At 42.0% G+C, this 18,904-nt stretch overlaps 1 protein-coding gene across 1 annotated transcript; it reads right to left on the bottom strand.

The window, feature by feature from the left end:
- Positions 1-6,510: 6,510 nt before the first annotated feature.
- On the bottom strand, positions 6,511-17,833 carry LOC310965722 (bone morphogenetic protein 7-like; the record flags this gene model as incomplete). Its single annotated transcript, XM_083939465.1, has 7 exons — positions 6,511-6,912; positions 7,002-7,112; positions 7,207-7,280; positions 8,209-8,415; positions 8,699-8,847; positions 11,735-11,924; positions 17,437-17,833. 7 exons carry the CDS (start codon positions 17,831-17,833, stop codon positions 6,763-6,765), a joined length of 1,278 nt encoding a protein of 425 aa, XP_083795591.1. The 3' UTR covers positions 6,511-6,762.
- Between the last annotated feature and the right edge of the window lie 1,071 nt (positions 17,834-18,904).

Below are 18,904 nucleotides of genomic sequence, written 5' to 3'. Positions count from 1 at the left end.
TCACCAGGTGGCACATTAAGAGGCGAGGAGAGAGTGCCAGTGACAGACAGAGTGAGATTCTGCACAGAAATGAGTCTCCAGTTGTATAGGATGGCGAGGATATTAAGTGCACCGTTGTTTCTTCTACTTTCCAGGTCGTGACAACCTTGGACCTAACTATCCGCAGTGCATGCCAAGAGAATGAAGACTGTGTCACATGACCACAACGCCTCCTCAGCTTCTGCAGGAGGGCATGCAGTGCAAGTGTGAGTGGCAGGAAGTGTGAGCCAATGAGCTTCACACAGAACCCAGCTCAAGTCCCAGACAGGGACAGACTCCCTCTCAAAAAGAGGGACCAAAGACCAGACCCACCAACACCACCACAGCAGCAGCAGCAGGAACAGCAGCAGTGTGATGCTGAAACATTCAAGGCACCCTACCCTTACAAGAGCCACAGTGAGTTTAAGACAAGGCACACAGGCCCTTTCCAGCCCGTACCGAGACGGGCCCCTGCACTGTACCAGCCCTGGATGCAGACTCACTCGCCCATCAGTTCCAAACCTCATGAACTCTCTGCATACAGGGATGGCCGGGCAGAGTGGCGAGAGTTCAACCCCCTACACCCTGGATGGGCCTTTTCACAGCACTATCAGCACCACAGCCACTTGTCTAGCACACCTGCACCCCACCTGGGCCATCCGCACCAACCCTCCAGATTCAGCCCTGTCTCCCTGGTCACTGAGGGTTTCCAAAGGGTGGGTGGAGGATACGGCTGGGAGCAGCTCAAGACATTAAGGGACAAGAGTTTCAACACAGAGAGGCCGAGCAACAGGAGGAATAAAGGACCGTACGTGAGGAGAAGAGACAGAAAGGTTGAGCATTTTCCCAAGGTTGAAAAAACAAGTCCTGTATCACTGAGCACATGCCTACCTCACTCTACACATGAGGACCTTACACTGCATTATGATGCGTTGCACAAGTCAGCAAAGGTTGTCAATCATCCGACTCCCGGACATTCCTTCTTAAGAGTTTCCCCATATGATATCTCAAGCAACACATACACTTCCATGAAGGAGGACGCATCAAGATCTGCTCTCCCCTCTTCTGAGCAGGCTTCTTCCTCCTCTTCCTCTCCTAACCATTTTCCCTGGCTGCTCCCTCACTTTGTGGCAGGCTCTCTGATCGAGCTCAGAGACGGGCGGCTGAGGAGGGTGGAGCATCTGCAGACGGAGGACTTCCTGCTGGGATCATTGGCCTGCCCGGACCTGCGCCTGAGCTGCTGCACAGTGCAGAGCATCTCCCCTTCTACCTCCTCCTCCTCCTCCTCCATCTCACGCATCCTCATCCTGCTTCATGACCAGCAGTCCCAGGTGAAGGAAAATCACTTTTTATTCACCATTTACAACAGACCCTCTGCATGTAGCTAGCATTATTTTTCTTAGGCAGTATATCTACCAAGTGTTGCATTCAGCTCATATTGGAGATGCTGTAAAATCTTTTTGCCTGCATCTTTTAAATTTACCCATTCTTAAAATAAGTACCCATTCTTAAAATCCTCCCAAATTTGCATTGAGAAAATGCCTTTAGTCTTTATTATTACATGTTAATGTTCCATATTGTAAAAGTGAGATTTCCTTGTTGTTTTGTAAAGCATGTTGAGGCGCTTTATAAATAATGTGAGTATCAAAATGCACAGAGAAATGTGCACAGCATGTATTCAGAAACTGTGCCCTTATAAATGTCATATACTATATATAGGTAGAAAGTGTTGCTACAGTATCGTTGAAGTCATTCCCTGGCTGCAATCATTGTGCAGAGATGTCCAGAGCTCAGATGAGGTAACACAAGTAAATACTGACCGCCCAGTCAGAGCAGACTGGGCGTTTTCGGGAGGGGGCTTAAATAGACAGACCCTAAAACAGAGTGTTTCAGGTTGAATACAGGTATATTCAGACCTACGGGTTGTTTCTTTAAAGGATGTGAATATGTTCTAGTCATCCAAAAAGTATGAACCTAAAATGGGCATAATATGGGACCTTAAAAGATAACAAATAATTGATCCTACAAATAGGTATTGTCTGTGTAGCCAAACTCTCAAGTATCTTATTTGTATGTGCCATAGAGCTTTATTGTCCAAAAACACTGTCTTGATGCCATAAAATACTGGCCCACAGAATTTATATTATTCTACAGCGGAAAATAGTCCCCAAGGCCATTAATCAGATCACATCCATTTTCATTTTGATCCCAACTGCATACCTGTAACGTTTTGTGACTGTATTTTGTTGCAACACTATCACAGGGTCAAAGTCTGGTCGCAGGCAGACAGACAGAGACATATAAACACCTAGCAAAATAGCAAAAACCTCTGTGGTACAGTAGTACAAAGACATACACACACACACACACACACAACACACACACACACACACACACACACACACACACACACACACACACACACACACACACACACACACACACACAAACACACACACACACACAAACACACACACTCTCTCTCTCTCAAGGTTATACAACAATACCAGCCTTGCTGTCGCCATGGATGGATAACTGAACGAGCCTACTGGGCACAGGAACAAGGAACCATAAAGTCAGGGACCCAGACTCATAATATGTTGCTGAAAAAAAAAAACATAACAGATGCTATATGACTAGTATACAGTGTATTTGTATTTGTATACACAAAACAACCACAGAGAGAAAAACGACAACAGAGAAATTTGTATAAAAATAAGTGCACAATGACCACATAACGACCAATCTAGACTCTTTGAATTTGGGTGTCTTGTTCCTACATAGACAGAGTGGGAGACCTCTTACCTATCTGTGCCCAGGGGCCCATTGTCTAAAAATCCATCCATGACTGTTGCCGCTGGTAAAAATAGTTATTGACATTAAATCGTTATGGCCTAACCAAATTTAGTGTTTGTCATGTGGTAAAATTATAGTAACCACACAGTTAGCTATGTCAGGGGTCATCAGTGTTAACTGTGCAGATAGCTCATCATACCTGCATTCATATAAGGTCTCTGTTGAATGCTACATAAGTACATAAAAAAGATTCTCCAACCTGTAATAGTGGCACCCTCTAGTGAACAAGTGTCCAAGCTGCATTCCTGTGTCTCATCTTACTGTCAACATGTAACATTCTCCTCCAGGAGTTGGTGGATGTCTACGTGGAGTACCCATTCTTTGTGCGTGGGAGGGGCTGGTCCTCCTGCAGCCCTCAGAGGACTGCCCGTCTCTGTGGCCTGCATTGCCGCCAGCTCTGTGTGGGGGACATCTGCCTGGCTCTCACCCCTATCTCAGCCCCCCAGCCTTCACTGTCAGCCACCATGGAGCCAAAAACCTTGCCCAGTAAGTCAGAGGGAGGGTGTGAGCCCCTAAAGGCACCACAACCACAGGTTCCCCAAGGGCCAGAGTGGCTACGAGGGGGGCATAAGAAGGAGGCAGAGGCGGTCCGCAGGAGACACTCTTCAGCCCCCGAGTTGAGAGGCCCAGGGACCAACTGCATGCAGTGAGGAGGGTTGCTGTTTTAAGGACAGGAAGCATGTCAATCTCTTTGAAGCTCTGCTATATTCAGCCTATATTTTCTGTCTTTCTACCTCCTGAATCATGTTTCTGTGTTTGACTGTCCTTTTTAATTGTATCTAAGGAGTAAAAACTAAAGAGGAAGGATAGGTTAAATTCTCAGGTTTCTCCAGATGTGAACTTATATTAGCATCAAGGTAAGTCAGGGATCAATCACTGACTATGTGGCTTGAGTTAAACGTGACTTTCTCTGTGACTTTCTCAAAGTCTATGAAAACAGAATTCAGATCTCACTCATGTGAAAGAGGAGAACCGAAGTGTACATCTGTGGAGCTTGTTCAGTCACTGTGACTGTGAGAAAAAGAATAAAGAATATTGTTTGGGTTTTAAAGCATTACTGACCAAATCGGCCCACAATGCAAAGCACAGAAAAATACTCTCAGATCCCTCACTGCAGATTATTGCAAGTTAAATCTCTTCTGTCTTATACTGTGTGTAAGACTTCTTTATCATCAAAATTACTACCTATCTTTAATGCCAGATGCGTTTCTGATAATCTTCAGTTCTGAGAGAATTTTCTCGTTGACAATCAGCACCCCTTTGATTGCATCAGTAGAATATACTTTACGCTTCTACCTCTATTTTCTATTAAAGCTGACAGATACATATAGTCTGTGTTATTAACAGTGTTGGCTGTGTTATAATATGCTATGGTGGAAGCCTCAGTGAATGTCTGTGAATGCCATTATTTGCCTGGTTGTTACAGCTGCTTTGCTTTTGTCCTGACGCTACTTTTTAAATGCCCGTCCTGTTGTTAAGAGTGAAGATTGTAGTACTTTAAAGGGGCAGTTCAGCCCAAAATAAAATAGAGATATTTCCCCTCTTACTTGTAGTGCTATTCATGAATCTTGATTGTTTTGGTGCGAGGTGTCCAGTGTTTTAGATATCGGCTGTCAAGATTTTTCTGTTGAATATAATGGAAGTAGGTTTTTTTTGTCAGATTCAAAAAATTCAATGAGCATTTTTGAGATTTTCCAGCACCTTACAGCTGTGGTAAATGACACATTCATAGCAGTATACTGATTATTGCACTTCTTCATCACATTACATTAGATGTTATTTTGCTATAAACAAGCAAAATTATATTTTTTGAAAACCAAAACAATCTAGATTGATAAATAACACTACAAAAATTGGGAAATTCTGTTATTTATTTTGGGTTGAACTGGCCTTTAAAGTGTAATTCAAAAATCATCCCATGGTCTTTTTCAGCACTCACATACATCAAATCAGCCATCAATACAGTTTGTTTCGTGTATGAAATATTAACGGAGAAATCCAGCTAACACTGATTAGCTTGGGGCAGTACGGTGAAGGCATTAAAACAGCTTTTTTTAACCACTGATACTGCTCAAAATAACACCAAACCTCTGCAGTAACATAATGAGTCCCTAATCATGGACGAAGCACCAATGGGCTCCTTCATTTTGGATTGTGCTTGGTAATCAACTTAAACTTTACTACGAGAGGAGCTGGTACCGGGGCCAGTAGGTAAGTCTTTCAAAACACTCTTTTAATAAACTCCGGGTTCACTAACTACGTTACTGCTGCCTTGGTTAATGTGTCAGGACTCTTATCATGCTACTGCAGAGGTTTGGTGTTATTTTGAGCAGTATCAGTGGTTATAAAAAGCGTTTTGATGCCTTCACAGTACTACCCTGAGCTAATCGGTGTTAGTCACGTCCGGCTGTTAGCGACTCTACGAGATTTCCCCGTTAATAGTTGTTACATGAAAAAAAAAACTGCCGCGATGGCTTATTTGATGTATGTAAGTCCCGAAAAAGAGAAGAGAATTACACTTTAAAAGCACAATATGTGATGAGTGTACGGTGACATATGTCAGCACTGCAGTGTGATTTCCTCCTGAGCACACTTGACAAGCAATTAAATGATACATAATTGAAATGCAGACCATGTGGACTCATCTATGATGTCACAGTTAGGGCAGACAAGGTGCTGTACACACATTGTGAAACAATTTTCTCACTGTAAATAAATATGTGTAAAGTTTTCTGTATATTTTTCCACATACATCTTAGCCTTAATCCAAAATAAGATGTGTTGAATGTGACTGTAAGGAACAATATTAAGGCCAAACACACATCTGCTTTTTGTTTTATAGTTTCAATTTATTCAACTACTTTAATCTGACAAAATAAAATTACAGCTTTCCTTTGCCCACCTGCAGCTCAGGTCAGACACCAGAAGACAGCTGCTGCAGTCAGAGCGATGGTGTACAGACCCCGATGTCTGTCCATGAAGATGAATCACTGACATCTTGCAGATTGCACGCCTCTCACAGGCCTGTTGATATATGTCTGCACAAGGAAACTATAGGTCCAAGAGGCAGGCCTTTCAGTCCCACACTCATGTTAACAGTCTTGGCTGCCATTCTTCACTGAGCTCCTCTTCATCAGCACGCGCACACACACACACACACACACACACACACACACACACACACACACACACACACACACACACACACACACACACACACACACACACACACACACACACACACACACACAAACACACACACACGCACACACGCACGCACGCACGCACAAGCTGCCAGATGTCTTACACCTGACCTGGTCCAAATGGCCTGCTGAATAACCAGTTCAGTGCCAGTGATTTTTTTTCCTCTCATCAGACATAAGTTCATCCAGCTGTTCCAAAAGAAAAACTGCAGTGGTTCAACAGGAGATAGAGATTTCCAGTTTTATGATCTGTGAAATCAGTAACCAAATGCACTTTTTTTTGTTGCACAAATTCTGATGCCTGATGGTCGAAGCCTAATTCCAAATGCTGATAGATATATGTTGCACATTCAGGAACATACTAACTTTTTGCTAAATGTTTTGTTTGATCCTCTGAAGTAACTCCGCATTCCTCAGAGTCCTTTTAGTGCACCTTTTCTAGTCAAACTCAAACGAAAGCTAAAGAAACGCCTTTGTTCAACCTTTCTCTGTTACCCAATTGGTTTGTGGTAGTGGTTAATACCGCTGCTCAAAAATATTTGTGGACCAGATAAAAGCTCGCTCTGTGGCATGAGCTCCCTAATGACGGACAAGTTAACCATCTTTTGTCTCTGGTTTCTTCACTTCAGCCTCGCTTAAGCATCCCTCCAGATTTGCAGAATTCACAGGAGAAGGGTCTGAGCGGTCAGTGGCAGCCACAGGCTCTGACCACCATGTTACGGTACTTCTTGAGGATGACGTTGGAGCTGTCGTCAAAATAGAGCACTGAGATGCCGTGGAGCTGGGTAGGGGCACAACAGGGCTTGGGCACCGTGTCCGGGTTGATAAAGTGCACCTGTGGAAAGAAGATGCATAAATCAATCCTACAGATAGTGGGGGTTGTGGTGAAAGTGCCTTTCATCATGAGGGCTGTTTGGGACTTACCAGAGTTTGCACGATAGCATGATTTGTGGCGTTCATGTAGGAGTTGAGAGGGAAGGCGCATTCTCCTTCGCAGTAGTACGCCGCATAGCCCTCTGGTGCTATGATCCAGTCCTGGACAGATTAAAACCACACGTCAGTCACTTTTGGACGTAAAATGAAGTGATATGATATTAAAATGAGATCAAATGAAAGTTCTTAGTTATACCTGCCATCCCAAATCTCTGAAACTGACATACAGCTCATGCTTTTTACATCCTTCTTTGGAGGTGCCAAGGTTTTCTGAAATGTAAAACATGCAAGTATGAGTACACACAAGTACAAAAAGTGTCCCCATTCTCCTTGTTCAGAGCGCTCCCCAAAACCATCACAACAAAGACAGAAAAGTCCATTTCTGGAAGCAGATTGTTGTCATAAAATATAATTCACGGGAAGCCCAGAATGAGAGAAAAACTGAAAATGTAGATATAGGCCCTTAGATTGTAACTCCGGTGAAAATGGACCCCAAGGTCTTTTTTCGACATGAATATACATCAAATAAGCCATCGAGGCTGTTTTTTGTTGATCAACTATTGAGAAAGACATGGCTAACACTAATTAGCTCAGGGCGGAGCACTGAACCATCCAAAACTGCTTTTTTTAACCACTAATATTGCTCAAAGTAGCACCAAACAGTCCCTACACATATAACAAAACACCAACCACGTAGTAGGCAAACCCAGAGTTTATTTTTAAAAAACTGTTTTATAATGCTACACGCCTTAGCAGTCGGCAGGTCCATGTTGACAGGCAGCTCAAAGTTAATTTCTATTGATGTTCAATAGAAATGAACTTGTTGAACGACTTGTTTGAGTAAGTCTTGTAGCATTGTAAAGAGCAGCGCAGGTATTTAAGTACAGAAAACTGTGTTCATATGGTCCGGTAGATATAGTTTAGGAACCGGTGCCATATAAGATCTGTTTTTTGGTACACAACCGTATTTGGGAGGGGGACTTAAAGAGACAGGCACTAAAATGGATTAAATGGGTAAATATTAAAATGGGTAAATATTCAGACAGACAGTATAAAAAAATAACATGGTTTTGAACATTAAAGCATGTAAAGATGTTCCAGTAACTCAAAATGTATGAACGTGAAGCATAATGTGAACTTTAAAGCCAAGTAGTTCAAAGACATTAAAACCATGCTGAGTTTTGAAGGGTTTGGGCACCTGTTGCAGCCTCCACTGCTTTTAGTGCATCTTGGACAGTCCTCTGGGGTTTGGAGCGGTTAGACTTGCGCCCAGCGTGGCCCTGGGCGGAGCGGATGGTGCGGAAGCGCACCTCATTGGCTTTGAAGAAGGCAACCATGAAGGGCTGCTTGTCTTGAGGTCCACGGCCTGTCACCAGCCCGGCCTGTCGGGGGTTCCTCCTCTGACCTACAGAGGGAGACATAGGGAAACATCAGTGAGTCTCAACCAGCCATGGAAGATGACAGTAACACACATAAGTCTCTACTAAACAACTATCTGTTCATCGTAATAGCACCACAGCAACCAATCATAACCAGAACTCTGACGGAACCCTCTACACACAATTATTTAATATGTGATGGTCCGTTTCACCAAAGGATTAAAAGAGCATTAAATCATTACTCCAGACAAAGACTTTATTCTTGTTGTGTTCCCTCCCTGTGTTAGTTCATTCATGGCAGTGACTGACCGTAGCTGTCTTCCAGGACCAGGTGCAGGCCGAGGTTCTGCTCAGGGTTGACAAGCCAGAGGTTACTGGTGTCGGTCAGGTCAAAGACCAGCCAGCCCTCCTCTGCAGCCCACACTTCACGTTGGTCCAGCAGCAAGAGATCCATTTCACTGAAGAGGGGACAGTATGTAATTAAATTCAAGGCTGAAAGCATGAAGTGTCAAAATAAAGCTTTTCCGTGGAGTATCCTTGTTTGGCTGAAGACAGAAATACTCCACATTTTCTTCTGATGAACCATCAAAGACTTTCAAATCACTACTTGCAAATATGTTTCCACAAAATGATAACATGAATTCCACAAAATGCTACAGACTACCTTTATGTTGTAGGTTTAAGATGAAAAAGAATGGCCTTAAGGTTAAAGTGCTAATTTTCCGCCTTGTGTTTTAGGGTGTTTACATCATAATCTGGGAACAATGTAGGAATTGTTTTTATTCATATTCATCTATTCTAGGATTGCAGCAGCAAAAATAATACATTAAAGGCAACCAAGAGGTTTTATGGCCAAACTGGGGAATGTTGTTGATAAGCCAAGTCAGACACCTGACCTCAGTCCAACAGAGAATGTGTTTCATTTGCTACATAGTTGATCTTTGTAAACAGTCTGTGACTGCAAAGGAACCATGATAACTTTAAGTTTATGTTAACTTGTCCAATTACTCTCTGCCACCTAGAACAGTATATATATATGTATATATATATATATATATATATATATATATATATATATATATATATACTGTATGTACTGGAGTACAGAGCTAACACAACAAAATGTGCCACTGTTCTTTACCTGTCTGACCGCACCGTAAATACACTGAATCAGGAGACATAAATGTGAAAATCAGAATAATAAGCAACAAGTTTCCATAGTAAATTGATCGGGCAGATATTCACAATTAATTTTTTAGTAAAAAAAGGCACAAACTGTAAATGGACAGACTCACTGCCAATATAACATTTAGCATAAAAATTGTAAATATTTTGAGTGCAACATCAAAGAAGAGAAAAAAGTAATTTCAGCCTCAAAACGATGTAAAAAAACGAAACATCAAGTAGCAACACTCTGACTCATGTATCACCCCACAACAAACAGCCATTATCAAAGGAGCACTTTCTTAAGAAACTCTTATGTGCCGTCTTAAGGGCAGATTTCACAGACAATAGCTGAGATTCAGACCCTCAGGCTCCTCACGGAGCCTTTAGTCCTGCTGCCTGCCCGTCTGTGTGGAATGGGCTTTGTGTGTCTGTGAATGACAATGGTGTTGCACTTAACACCACCATCAGCCCCACTGTCACCGGTGAAGCACTTAAATCGACTGCCTGCACACCTTCCATATTCCTTCTGAGGGAGTTTATAATGGCAATGGTACAATCGGAAAATCTGCCGTGTTGTTGTTTCAAACAAGAAAATGGTATGAGAGTAACACAGACACTGACAGACAGTCAGTGTGACAGAAACATGAAGGAATAAGCACCTGTGCAAGAGGAAAAAAAGTAAATTGATGTCTTAAGTGTAAGAGTATTATTTGTGGTAGCAGCTGCGTGTTATAAATGCAGGTCTCCAGGGGACCGTCCTGTTCTGACTGTGTAAGATTAAACTTGCTCTGGAGAGAACCACTGTGTTTCAGTAATTGACACTAATGTCTGTGTAAACAGCTTCAGTGCTAACACTAACATCTGCAGAAAAAACCTGTAAGGAAATGTAGACAGACACGACCAGCAGACAGATATGTGTGCACGTACAGCCGCCTAACAACCAGTCAAGACAGGAAAACACAGAAGCAAGATGTTATTTTAAACTCACCGGCTCTACTCGTATGTCAAGAGGATAATCCTATGTAGCAATGAAGACTGCGTTAAAGGGTCGATTTACCCAAATAAAAAGTAAAGGCATATATAGCTATACGGTTTTATATATGCAGGTTTTACGATGTCTGTTGGCAAGACGTGTGTTGCAATACAACAGAGGTGAATGGAATTTCCTTGGTGCTGCTCACGGTACAGTACAGTACTGAAAAATACTAACCAGCAGCATCTTACAAACTCTTTTCTTTTGAAGAAATAGTCCCTTTGAAAACAGTCAACAGTGTGTTCAGGGATTATCCACTGGAGCCGATACATTTTTAGCTATGAAAGCAGTTTGGCTCTGGAAATGGCAATGGAGCACTTTGGTGCTGACTGAAATATCTTAAATGTTGGATGGATTGCTGAACTTTTGTACAGACATTCATGTTTCCATGACGAAGAAGATTCCTAATAACTTCAGGGATATCCATTAGGGGGACATTTTTGGTTTTATTAGTGAAATGTCTCGACAAATATTGGATTGAATTGCCATGAAATATAGGAGACATTAATTTTCCCTTTAGATGAATTCCAATAACTTTTTCCTTGTGATCATCATATCTTTTTTTGGTCCAATATTTTGGTTTCTGGCTAAATACCTCTAAAACAAAGTGATAATGAGCAAATGTTAGCATGCTAACATGCTAAACTAAGATGGTGAACATGGTAGCATTCACATCATACGTTGTAAAAATCAGCATATTGTCATTGTGAGAATGTTAGTGTAGTGACATTAGCATTGCACTGATGTGCTGGAGTGCTGCTTCAGAGAGCAGGTAGTATAGCTGTAGATTTGTTTAAATGCAGAGGAAGCTGCAGTTTCAGGACCGCATTTCTACAACCCAAGTTACTGATAGAAACTAGCATTGGGCTTACTGTGCAAGCATCAACTCTTAAGTTAGCAGCTAGTCAGCTATAAAGGGTTATGGTTCGGGTTGGGGTAAGCAACTACCTAAAAACCTAGGGTCTTAGTAATGCGGTAAACTGCAGGAACTTGGTAGGCCTATTTTAAAACCATGAAAAATAAAACCACAGATGAACAGAGGTTATGTGAGGAAATACCTTTTTTGCAATTTTATCCTTAAATACAGATCACCATGAGGAGCTTGAACTGAAATTTGAAATTTGCAGTTAAGAAGACACCCATACCTGTTTGGAGGCTCTTGCAGGACCTGGTATACGCTGACTGTGAATGTCTCGTTCTCGTAGCCTTCCTGGATGAAATCTTTGTGGATCCTAAACTCTGCTGCTGTGACGGCCTCGCCCTCTGGAATACGGGAAAGGTCAAACCGAAATTCTCTTCTGCGCTGCTGGTACAGAAGATCATGATCCTGGTCAACTATCAGGAAGAGAAATAGAAGAAAGCAATAGAGGTGACAAATCAACATTGGATAGATGCTTCGATGCACTTGATCAAAATCAAAATGATCCATTTATAATTCACAGATTATGATAGCACTGAGATAAATGGTGTATTGCTAAAAATTACTTGTGGCCCTCATAGGGAAAGTTTGTACATATGAGGAAAAGCCAAGCCACTGAGTACAATCAGATTGGAAACCAGTCGGTGGTTGCATATCTGTCAAAACTGTCGTAAAATCAATGTTGCTCTGATGTGTGTCACTCTGCCCACATCTCAGAAGCACTGTGTCAGAAATAGGAACAATCCTGCTTCCATGAGTGAAGTGATTGATCTAAACATCACTTAAGTCGGCCATACGTGCCAATGTGGGGGAGAAAAAACGCACTCAGGGCTCAGTTTGGATCCCTGTTTAAATTGCACACATGTGCTGACCACAAGAAAAGGCCTGTTAAGGCACTGCCCGGAAAACCACAGCTGCCAGTGTGCTTTTACAAACACACTCACATAAAGTATAGAGAGACACACAAAGTCATGTGTGACTTAACTACCAGAGTCTGTACCACCCACAACTCTCTGATCATTTTGCCATGTATCACTGTGATTTCACTCTGATTGTAGAGGATAAAGTAAAGCAGCTGACGGCACTGTGGGGTTTCCGACCCACCCTGAGCCAGCTGAAGCTCTCCAACACTCAGACTTTCCAGAAGAATGTTGGTCAGAAAGACCCCAAAGCTTCCTGAATTTTCCAGTGTCGTGTTTTTACAGCGTTAGCCAATGTGTTTGTCCTTGGAAAGAGCAGTGGTGGTCTCTGGTGAAGGTGTGCAGAGCAAAGCAACGATTAGTCACCTTAAACACATCCTGTCCACTGGCATACACCATGACATCATCATGACATCAGCCTGCCTTCCTACGGATGATCCACTATTGTTTCAGTGCACACACAACCATATACGCAGCACCTTAACACTCGAAACAGAACTCTTTCTTACATACACACACACACACAGACACACACACACACACACACACACACACACTGACTCACAGTCTTCTAAAAACATTTCTAACGACACAAAAACACACACAAGCCGTTCGTCGTTAAGAGCAGTGCATTCTGAACCCTGGTAGTCATTTGTTTGACCGCAATTAAATGCTGGAAGGGAACGAGGGGTGTTTTTATGAAAGCAATAATTGCTTGTAAGGACTTGGTGTGTTTACGTTAGGGACCATTAGCTGCAGAGATCAGACCTCAGATATGCAAACTTCCCTCTGGGAGGCATTTCAACACTTCAGATTACCCCTGACACTGCAGGGCCACACAGCCACGAAGCTGTCTTTAACCTATTGCAGTTTCATAGTAAATGTTTTCTTTTAAATCTATGAGCATGGGTGGTTTAAAGATGTATCACAATGTCACAATGTCTGAAGACAAACAAAACTCAAAAAAGATCTTTGTCAATAATAATAATGCTGTCTGCTTCAGACAGTATGTATGTAATGCTCTGCATCAGACAAGACTTTTGTTTCCAACTGATTAAAGTTAGTTCTGAAGTGAGCATTTTTTTTGCTCTTCCAAATCTACAAATGTCTGCACGTGTTGACACGTTTGACGGCATTGCTTGAGCTGCTTTCCTACAGACTATTAGAACCACCAAAAAGGCTTTTGCTAAGTAAATAGTTCACTGATGCACACATTTTTGTTGCACAATGTAGCACCATGTCTGCTTATCGATGCCGAACTGAGTCTGAACTGAACTGTGTTATTCTGCACAAGGTTTCAAAGACAGGTGGGCTTAAAGTGTCTCGTCAGAAAGGAATTATTTTGAACATGAATGTATAAATAAGGAGATGGTTAAGGAGATTTTCTATGATCTCCTTATGCTTCCTATAGATCAGCTTAGCAGGACAAACACATTTCTCCCCGCTTGTTCTCAAAAACACAATACACCTTCTGTTCTCAAGCGACATCCCTCCAACTGTTAGGAGAGCATTTTTACATTTTTTTTATTTTAATGAAAGCCAGTGACATTTCCTGGTCATTAAGCCCTTTCCCATGCTTTGCAGGTGTGTTGTGGTCAATACAAAAAAGCCCATACTGAGCGCATGTGTCTCTAGGCAAAAATTTCAGCAGCAGTAAACAAGGCCGTCAACAGCAGAAGAGTTACAACTGAAAGACTGAGTGTTAACTCAGGCCACTGTACTACATTCAGTGTATTTCTTTATAAACAAATGAAGGGAGGAACTACACATTTGCAGTGCAAGAACAGCTGCCTTTCGTAAGGGTGGTGTATAAGCATGTTTACAGGGATGTGGTGTATTGTATGTGTGTAGACTTTACAATACAACTACACAAGCTCTCATAAATGAAAAAAGAGGGGTGGAATCCTTTCCTTTAACTTATCCAAATCCTTTCCCTATTGCATTCAATTCATTTAAAGGCCACATATATTCTTTCTTTCTTTCTTATAAAGCTGCTATATAAAGATATATATAAATGTGTAAATAAAGGCATTTATAAAGGTATATATAAAGGTGTTATATAAATACTGTAAAAGTATCAAAATGCTCAATCTACAGAGAAATGCATGCAGCCAGTAATCAGAAACTGCAACTTTAAACAAGCTGTCAGGACTTCTGTACGTTTTTGATATCACAACTTACAATATATAAGGGGGCAAAATATATGGTAGTGAATGGCAGGAGACAACTTATGTTTTCGTCCTATTCAAATTAACGCAATAACGTTGCAGTTTGTCACAGTCCAAAGAGTAAAATTAAATCCTGGAACAAAACACACACAGTCGTTGTAGCTTCTTTTTAATTACGTATTTTCCAAGCCCCCACCACAACGACTTCCTTGTTGATCCAATACGGATGTGCGAAAAACTGCTGTTCTCCGAGTGTCCAGTAGGAGTAGTTTGCACAATAGAGCAATTTCTCATTGTCCCCCATGTTAAACAGGCCGATTTTCACAGCATAATTAAGGTATATGTCAGCCAGATGGACGTATCTCCTTCCCCCCAATGTCACATCCGTGCCCTTTTTTGGTAAGAGGAAATGAGGCGGAGTCTGACAAAATGGCGACTCCCGTAAGTCGCCATTTTGGCAAGTATGATTGGGTCAAGTTAAGAGAACGGACCCCGAAAGGTATGCTACCTTCTTTTTTAAACAGTCTATGGTATTCTCGTTTTATGACAAAACTGCAACTTGAAATATGTTGTATTAAATTGAAAAACATCTTATGTCCAATTCATGGCACAATTCAAATGGCACCAAAACAATTATTGCTCTCTTGCCATTCATTATCATACATATGTTTTTTATGAAATAAGGTGGTGGTCCCCTGGAATGGGAGGGACTTTGCCTCCATTTAGGTAGAAAGTGCCGCTTCAGTGACGTTTCAGTCATTCCTTGACTGTAATGATGGTGCAGAGAGAGCGCAGACCCAGAAATGCTGATCAAACCAATTCAATGGGCTTTATCGGGAGGGAGGCTTAAAGTTGTAATCCGTAAGAATTAAGATGTTGTTTCTAGCGTCGGCTTTGGCATTAAGATGTAACTGCAGGCGAACCTCTGGGACCTCATGTCCCAGACACATAAGAGTCTGCCTGACTGGGAATTCAGACTTGAATGTTCCCTGTCATTGCACTTTTACAGGTCAGAAGTTGGAAGTACCTGATTTATGAGTACAATGAAATGCAGCATAATCGACAGTGAGCTCAACCGCTGCTGACTGATGTGAAAAGAATCACTTATTTACTTATTATAACTTTAAAGAGAAAGGCACTTAAACAAAGCATTTCAGACAGGGGATGAATGCAGGTAAATTCAGACAGGCTGTATGAGAAACGTGTTTTTTTTCAAATGATTATTAATATAAAAATTAAAGCATATAAACATGCTAGTAGAAAACCAAAATACACAAATGAGCATAATATGGGACCTTTAATGCTGAGTAAATTAGGCTGATTTATCTGACATGCAATATTTATCTACAGTATTACTCTATGCACTGTCCACCTGCAGGCTGGGCGCACTGGTATAAGGGTTCGGGCAGCTCTACAGCAGCTCTCCCGCACGCTGGAAGCTGTGGTCTTTGGAAGGGATATACCATAATCCAGTTCAGTCTTGAAGCAATCATCCAGGGACCACCAAGATATAGTCACTCCAGCACAGTGTGGGAAAAGAAACTCTGCCAATCATCAGCACAGGAGGCTGTCGTGGGCCTGGGAGAATAATACACACTCGGATGTGGAACCACATAAATCTCTGAGTTTACAGAAACAATGTTTCCAGATCTCATTAGCAAAAGACCATCAGTTAAAAGATCACGACTGAGGACATAAAATGTTATGTTTGAGATTTTCTCCAGTCTCCAAATGTTTTCTATTAACTACACATTTGTGGTCTGATCGAAAAATAACTCTAAATGTATCTTCATCTCTAAGACTTCAGTTCAATCCCAATGGCATACGAACAGACAGGAAGGTTCAAGGTTTCTTGGAGTCGTATCTCAGATCAACAAACTTCATCTCTTCAGGCTGACCTTTAACCCTCCTCCTGAGGCCGGAGAGGGGCGTAAAGAAGACATGGGTTGGTTTTGGATGTAATCGCATCCGGATAAGAGCCACAGGCACCATGCCGTCTGCTGTTTCACCATAGTGATATCGGAGCTGCTGTAGGATCTCCAAGGGAAACAAAGGCAGGATTTGCCTTTTATAAATTCAATAATGTCTGAGTGAGCCGCTACTCCCACCTGCGACCCATGAGATTTAGAGCCTCCAAACAAACACACAAACAGACAGATAAATTCAGGAATGCACTACACACACACACACACACACACACACACACACACACACAGCACCTGCACTGAGAGAGATTACTACAGCAATAACCTGTGTTTAGATGCAGCTTGTATCTTGATCTTATAGTCAACTTGTCCCTCACTCCCTAAGGGTTTAGAAATACCCGTTCAATTCCTAGTCATGCGAAACAAAGCCATGCTAAAGCCTCTCCCCCAGAGCTTTGAAAGGATTCTGAGGAAATCGGATACAGGCATGTTGTCATAACATTTACAGCTTGGAATGCATAATGCCCGATTTCAAGTGAAGAAAGTGACCTGAAAGCCACAGTGTCACATACACTGGTTCATACAATTCACTCAGTTGTAGTGGCTATGGAAGACGTGACAACAAAAATGGAAAGCCTTTAAAACCTTGAATCTTAAGTTGATTCAGAAACCAGAGATGAAACCCTGAACAATATAAGACACAGTCATTAATTTGTTTCATTAAAATAAATTAAAAACCTTGTCTAAAATAGCATTTTTCATGAAAACATCACAGTGAACTATAAGTTCCTGTAATATTTAGTGTACATGCATGTACACTAAAATACATATTAGTAGTCTAAATATAAAGCAAAATGTTAATTTTCAAATTGAAAGGAAAGTGTTTTTCATGATAAAGTCAGATTTTAAACTTACCGAGATTGACAAAACTCATCACCATGTCTGCGTCATCCAGGAAGCGGCTGTCCTGCGCGGTCACCATGGGGGACACTTGGGTCGGTAGCGCGGGCTTATAGTAAGAGTACCTGGGCGGCTCTGCGTCTGTAGAGATGGTATTGTACAGGTCCAGCATGAACATCGGGGCCGCGTTGTGTTTGGTGTGGACATGCGGCCGCGGACGATGCGGCAGTCCCAGGATGGAGAGGATCTCCCGCTGCATTTCCCTGCGCTCTTGGTTCCGCAGCCGCCGCTGGATGAAGCTGGAGCGCACTTCGTTGTCCATGGAGAAGTTGGAGAAGGCGACCTGCGTGGCAAACACACAGTAACCCCACGACATGAGTATTGATATCGTCGCAAAGGCGCTTGTCACCATTTCTCCAGGGGATGCGCTTCCTACACCAAGAGTTTCTCTACTCGTTGTAGGAGTAAAACACGCTATCCTCTTTCAACTCAGAATATCACTCCCTCATCATCTGTAGACGCGCACTGGCGAGGAACAGCCTGCGCTCCTCTTGGTGGCAACATGGGAATGAATTTAATTGAGGCACTATGTCAGGGGAGGGGCAGGAGGGCTTTAAACCAAGACTGGAGAGATTGTGGAGTGTGTGGGTGTGAGTCAATAAAATTTTGGTCGTGTAAAGCTCGGAGTCCTATCATGAAGTGCACTTCTCTATCTTGGTAATAAGATAGGTGGGGCGTTGACGTTTCAAACCAAAGGGTCCCATCACTGCGTCCTTTGTTTAGACATGATTGTTTGGCCACTGGTTTTAGTGGACTTTATATCTGATTAGTATATATTTTCCCTGATGTTTTCTTCTTCTGTTGTGACCACCCATTGGTTCATCAACATCAAAGGACATATTTCCAAATTTGTTTTAAAGTTATTACAGATTTTTTTGAATTTATCGTCACTGTGGAGATATTCGAACCCCAACTAAAACACTCAATGATCATTCTAAGTCTAATCAGGTGAAGAGGGAAAATCCCCTAATCCCTTCTTCAACACACACACCTTTGAACTCAAACAATAAACTGGGGCCCACCCTAATTGTGGAGGAGTTTGAGTGATCAGGCATGAAAGCACATGCCAATAGCCCCAATGAATTACTACAACAATGTGTAGAGCACTCCACTGTGGCTACTTTAATAGAGAGGGGGCGGGGGTGGGCAATGAATGACAAAGCAAGAATCTGACGGTGAAGTACAGATTATACTGAGTTTTGTGGACAGCGGTGACTGGATCAGTACAACTCAAGTAAGGAAATCAATGTGTTATAACCACAAACTGAAATGGCCTTTTACTAACATGCCTTTCTGTTTTAAACTTCTGAATTTATAGGGCACCACTGGAGCAACCCATAGATGAACCAAAATCACACAACCAAATTTACACTATTGTCTATCTTTGTTTTTCAAAGCAGCCGTCACTTTACATCCCTGCAAA

Source organism: Echiichthys vipera (assembly GCF_963691815.1).
Source record: "Echiichthys vipera genome assembly, chromosome: X".
Classification (NCBI taxonomy): domain Eukaryota; kingdom Metazoa; phylum Chordata; class Actinopteri; order Perciformes; family Trachinidae; genus Echiichthys; species Echiichthys vipera.
This window is presented reverse-complemented; position numbering and strand designations above follow the sequence as displayed.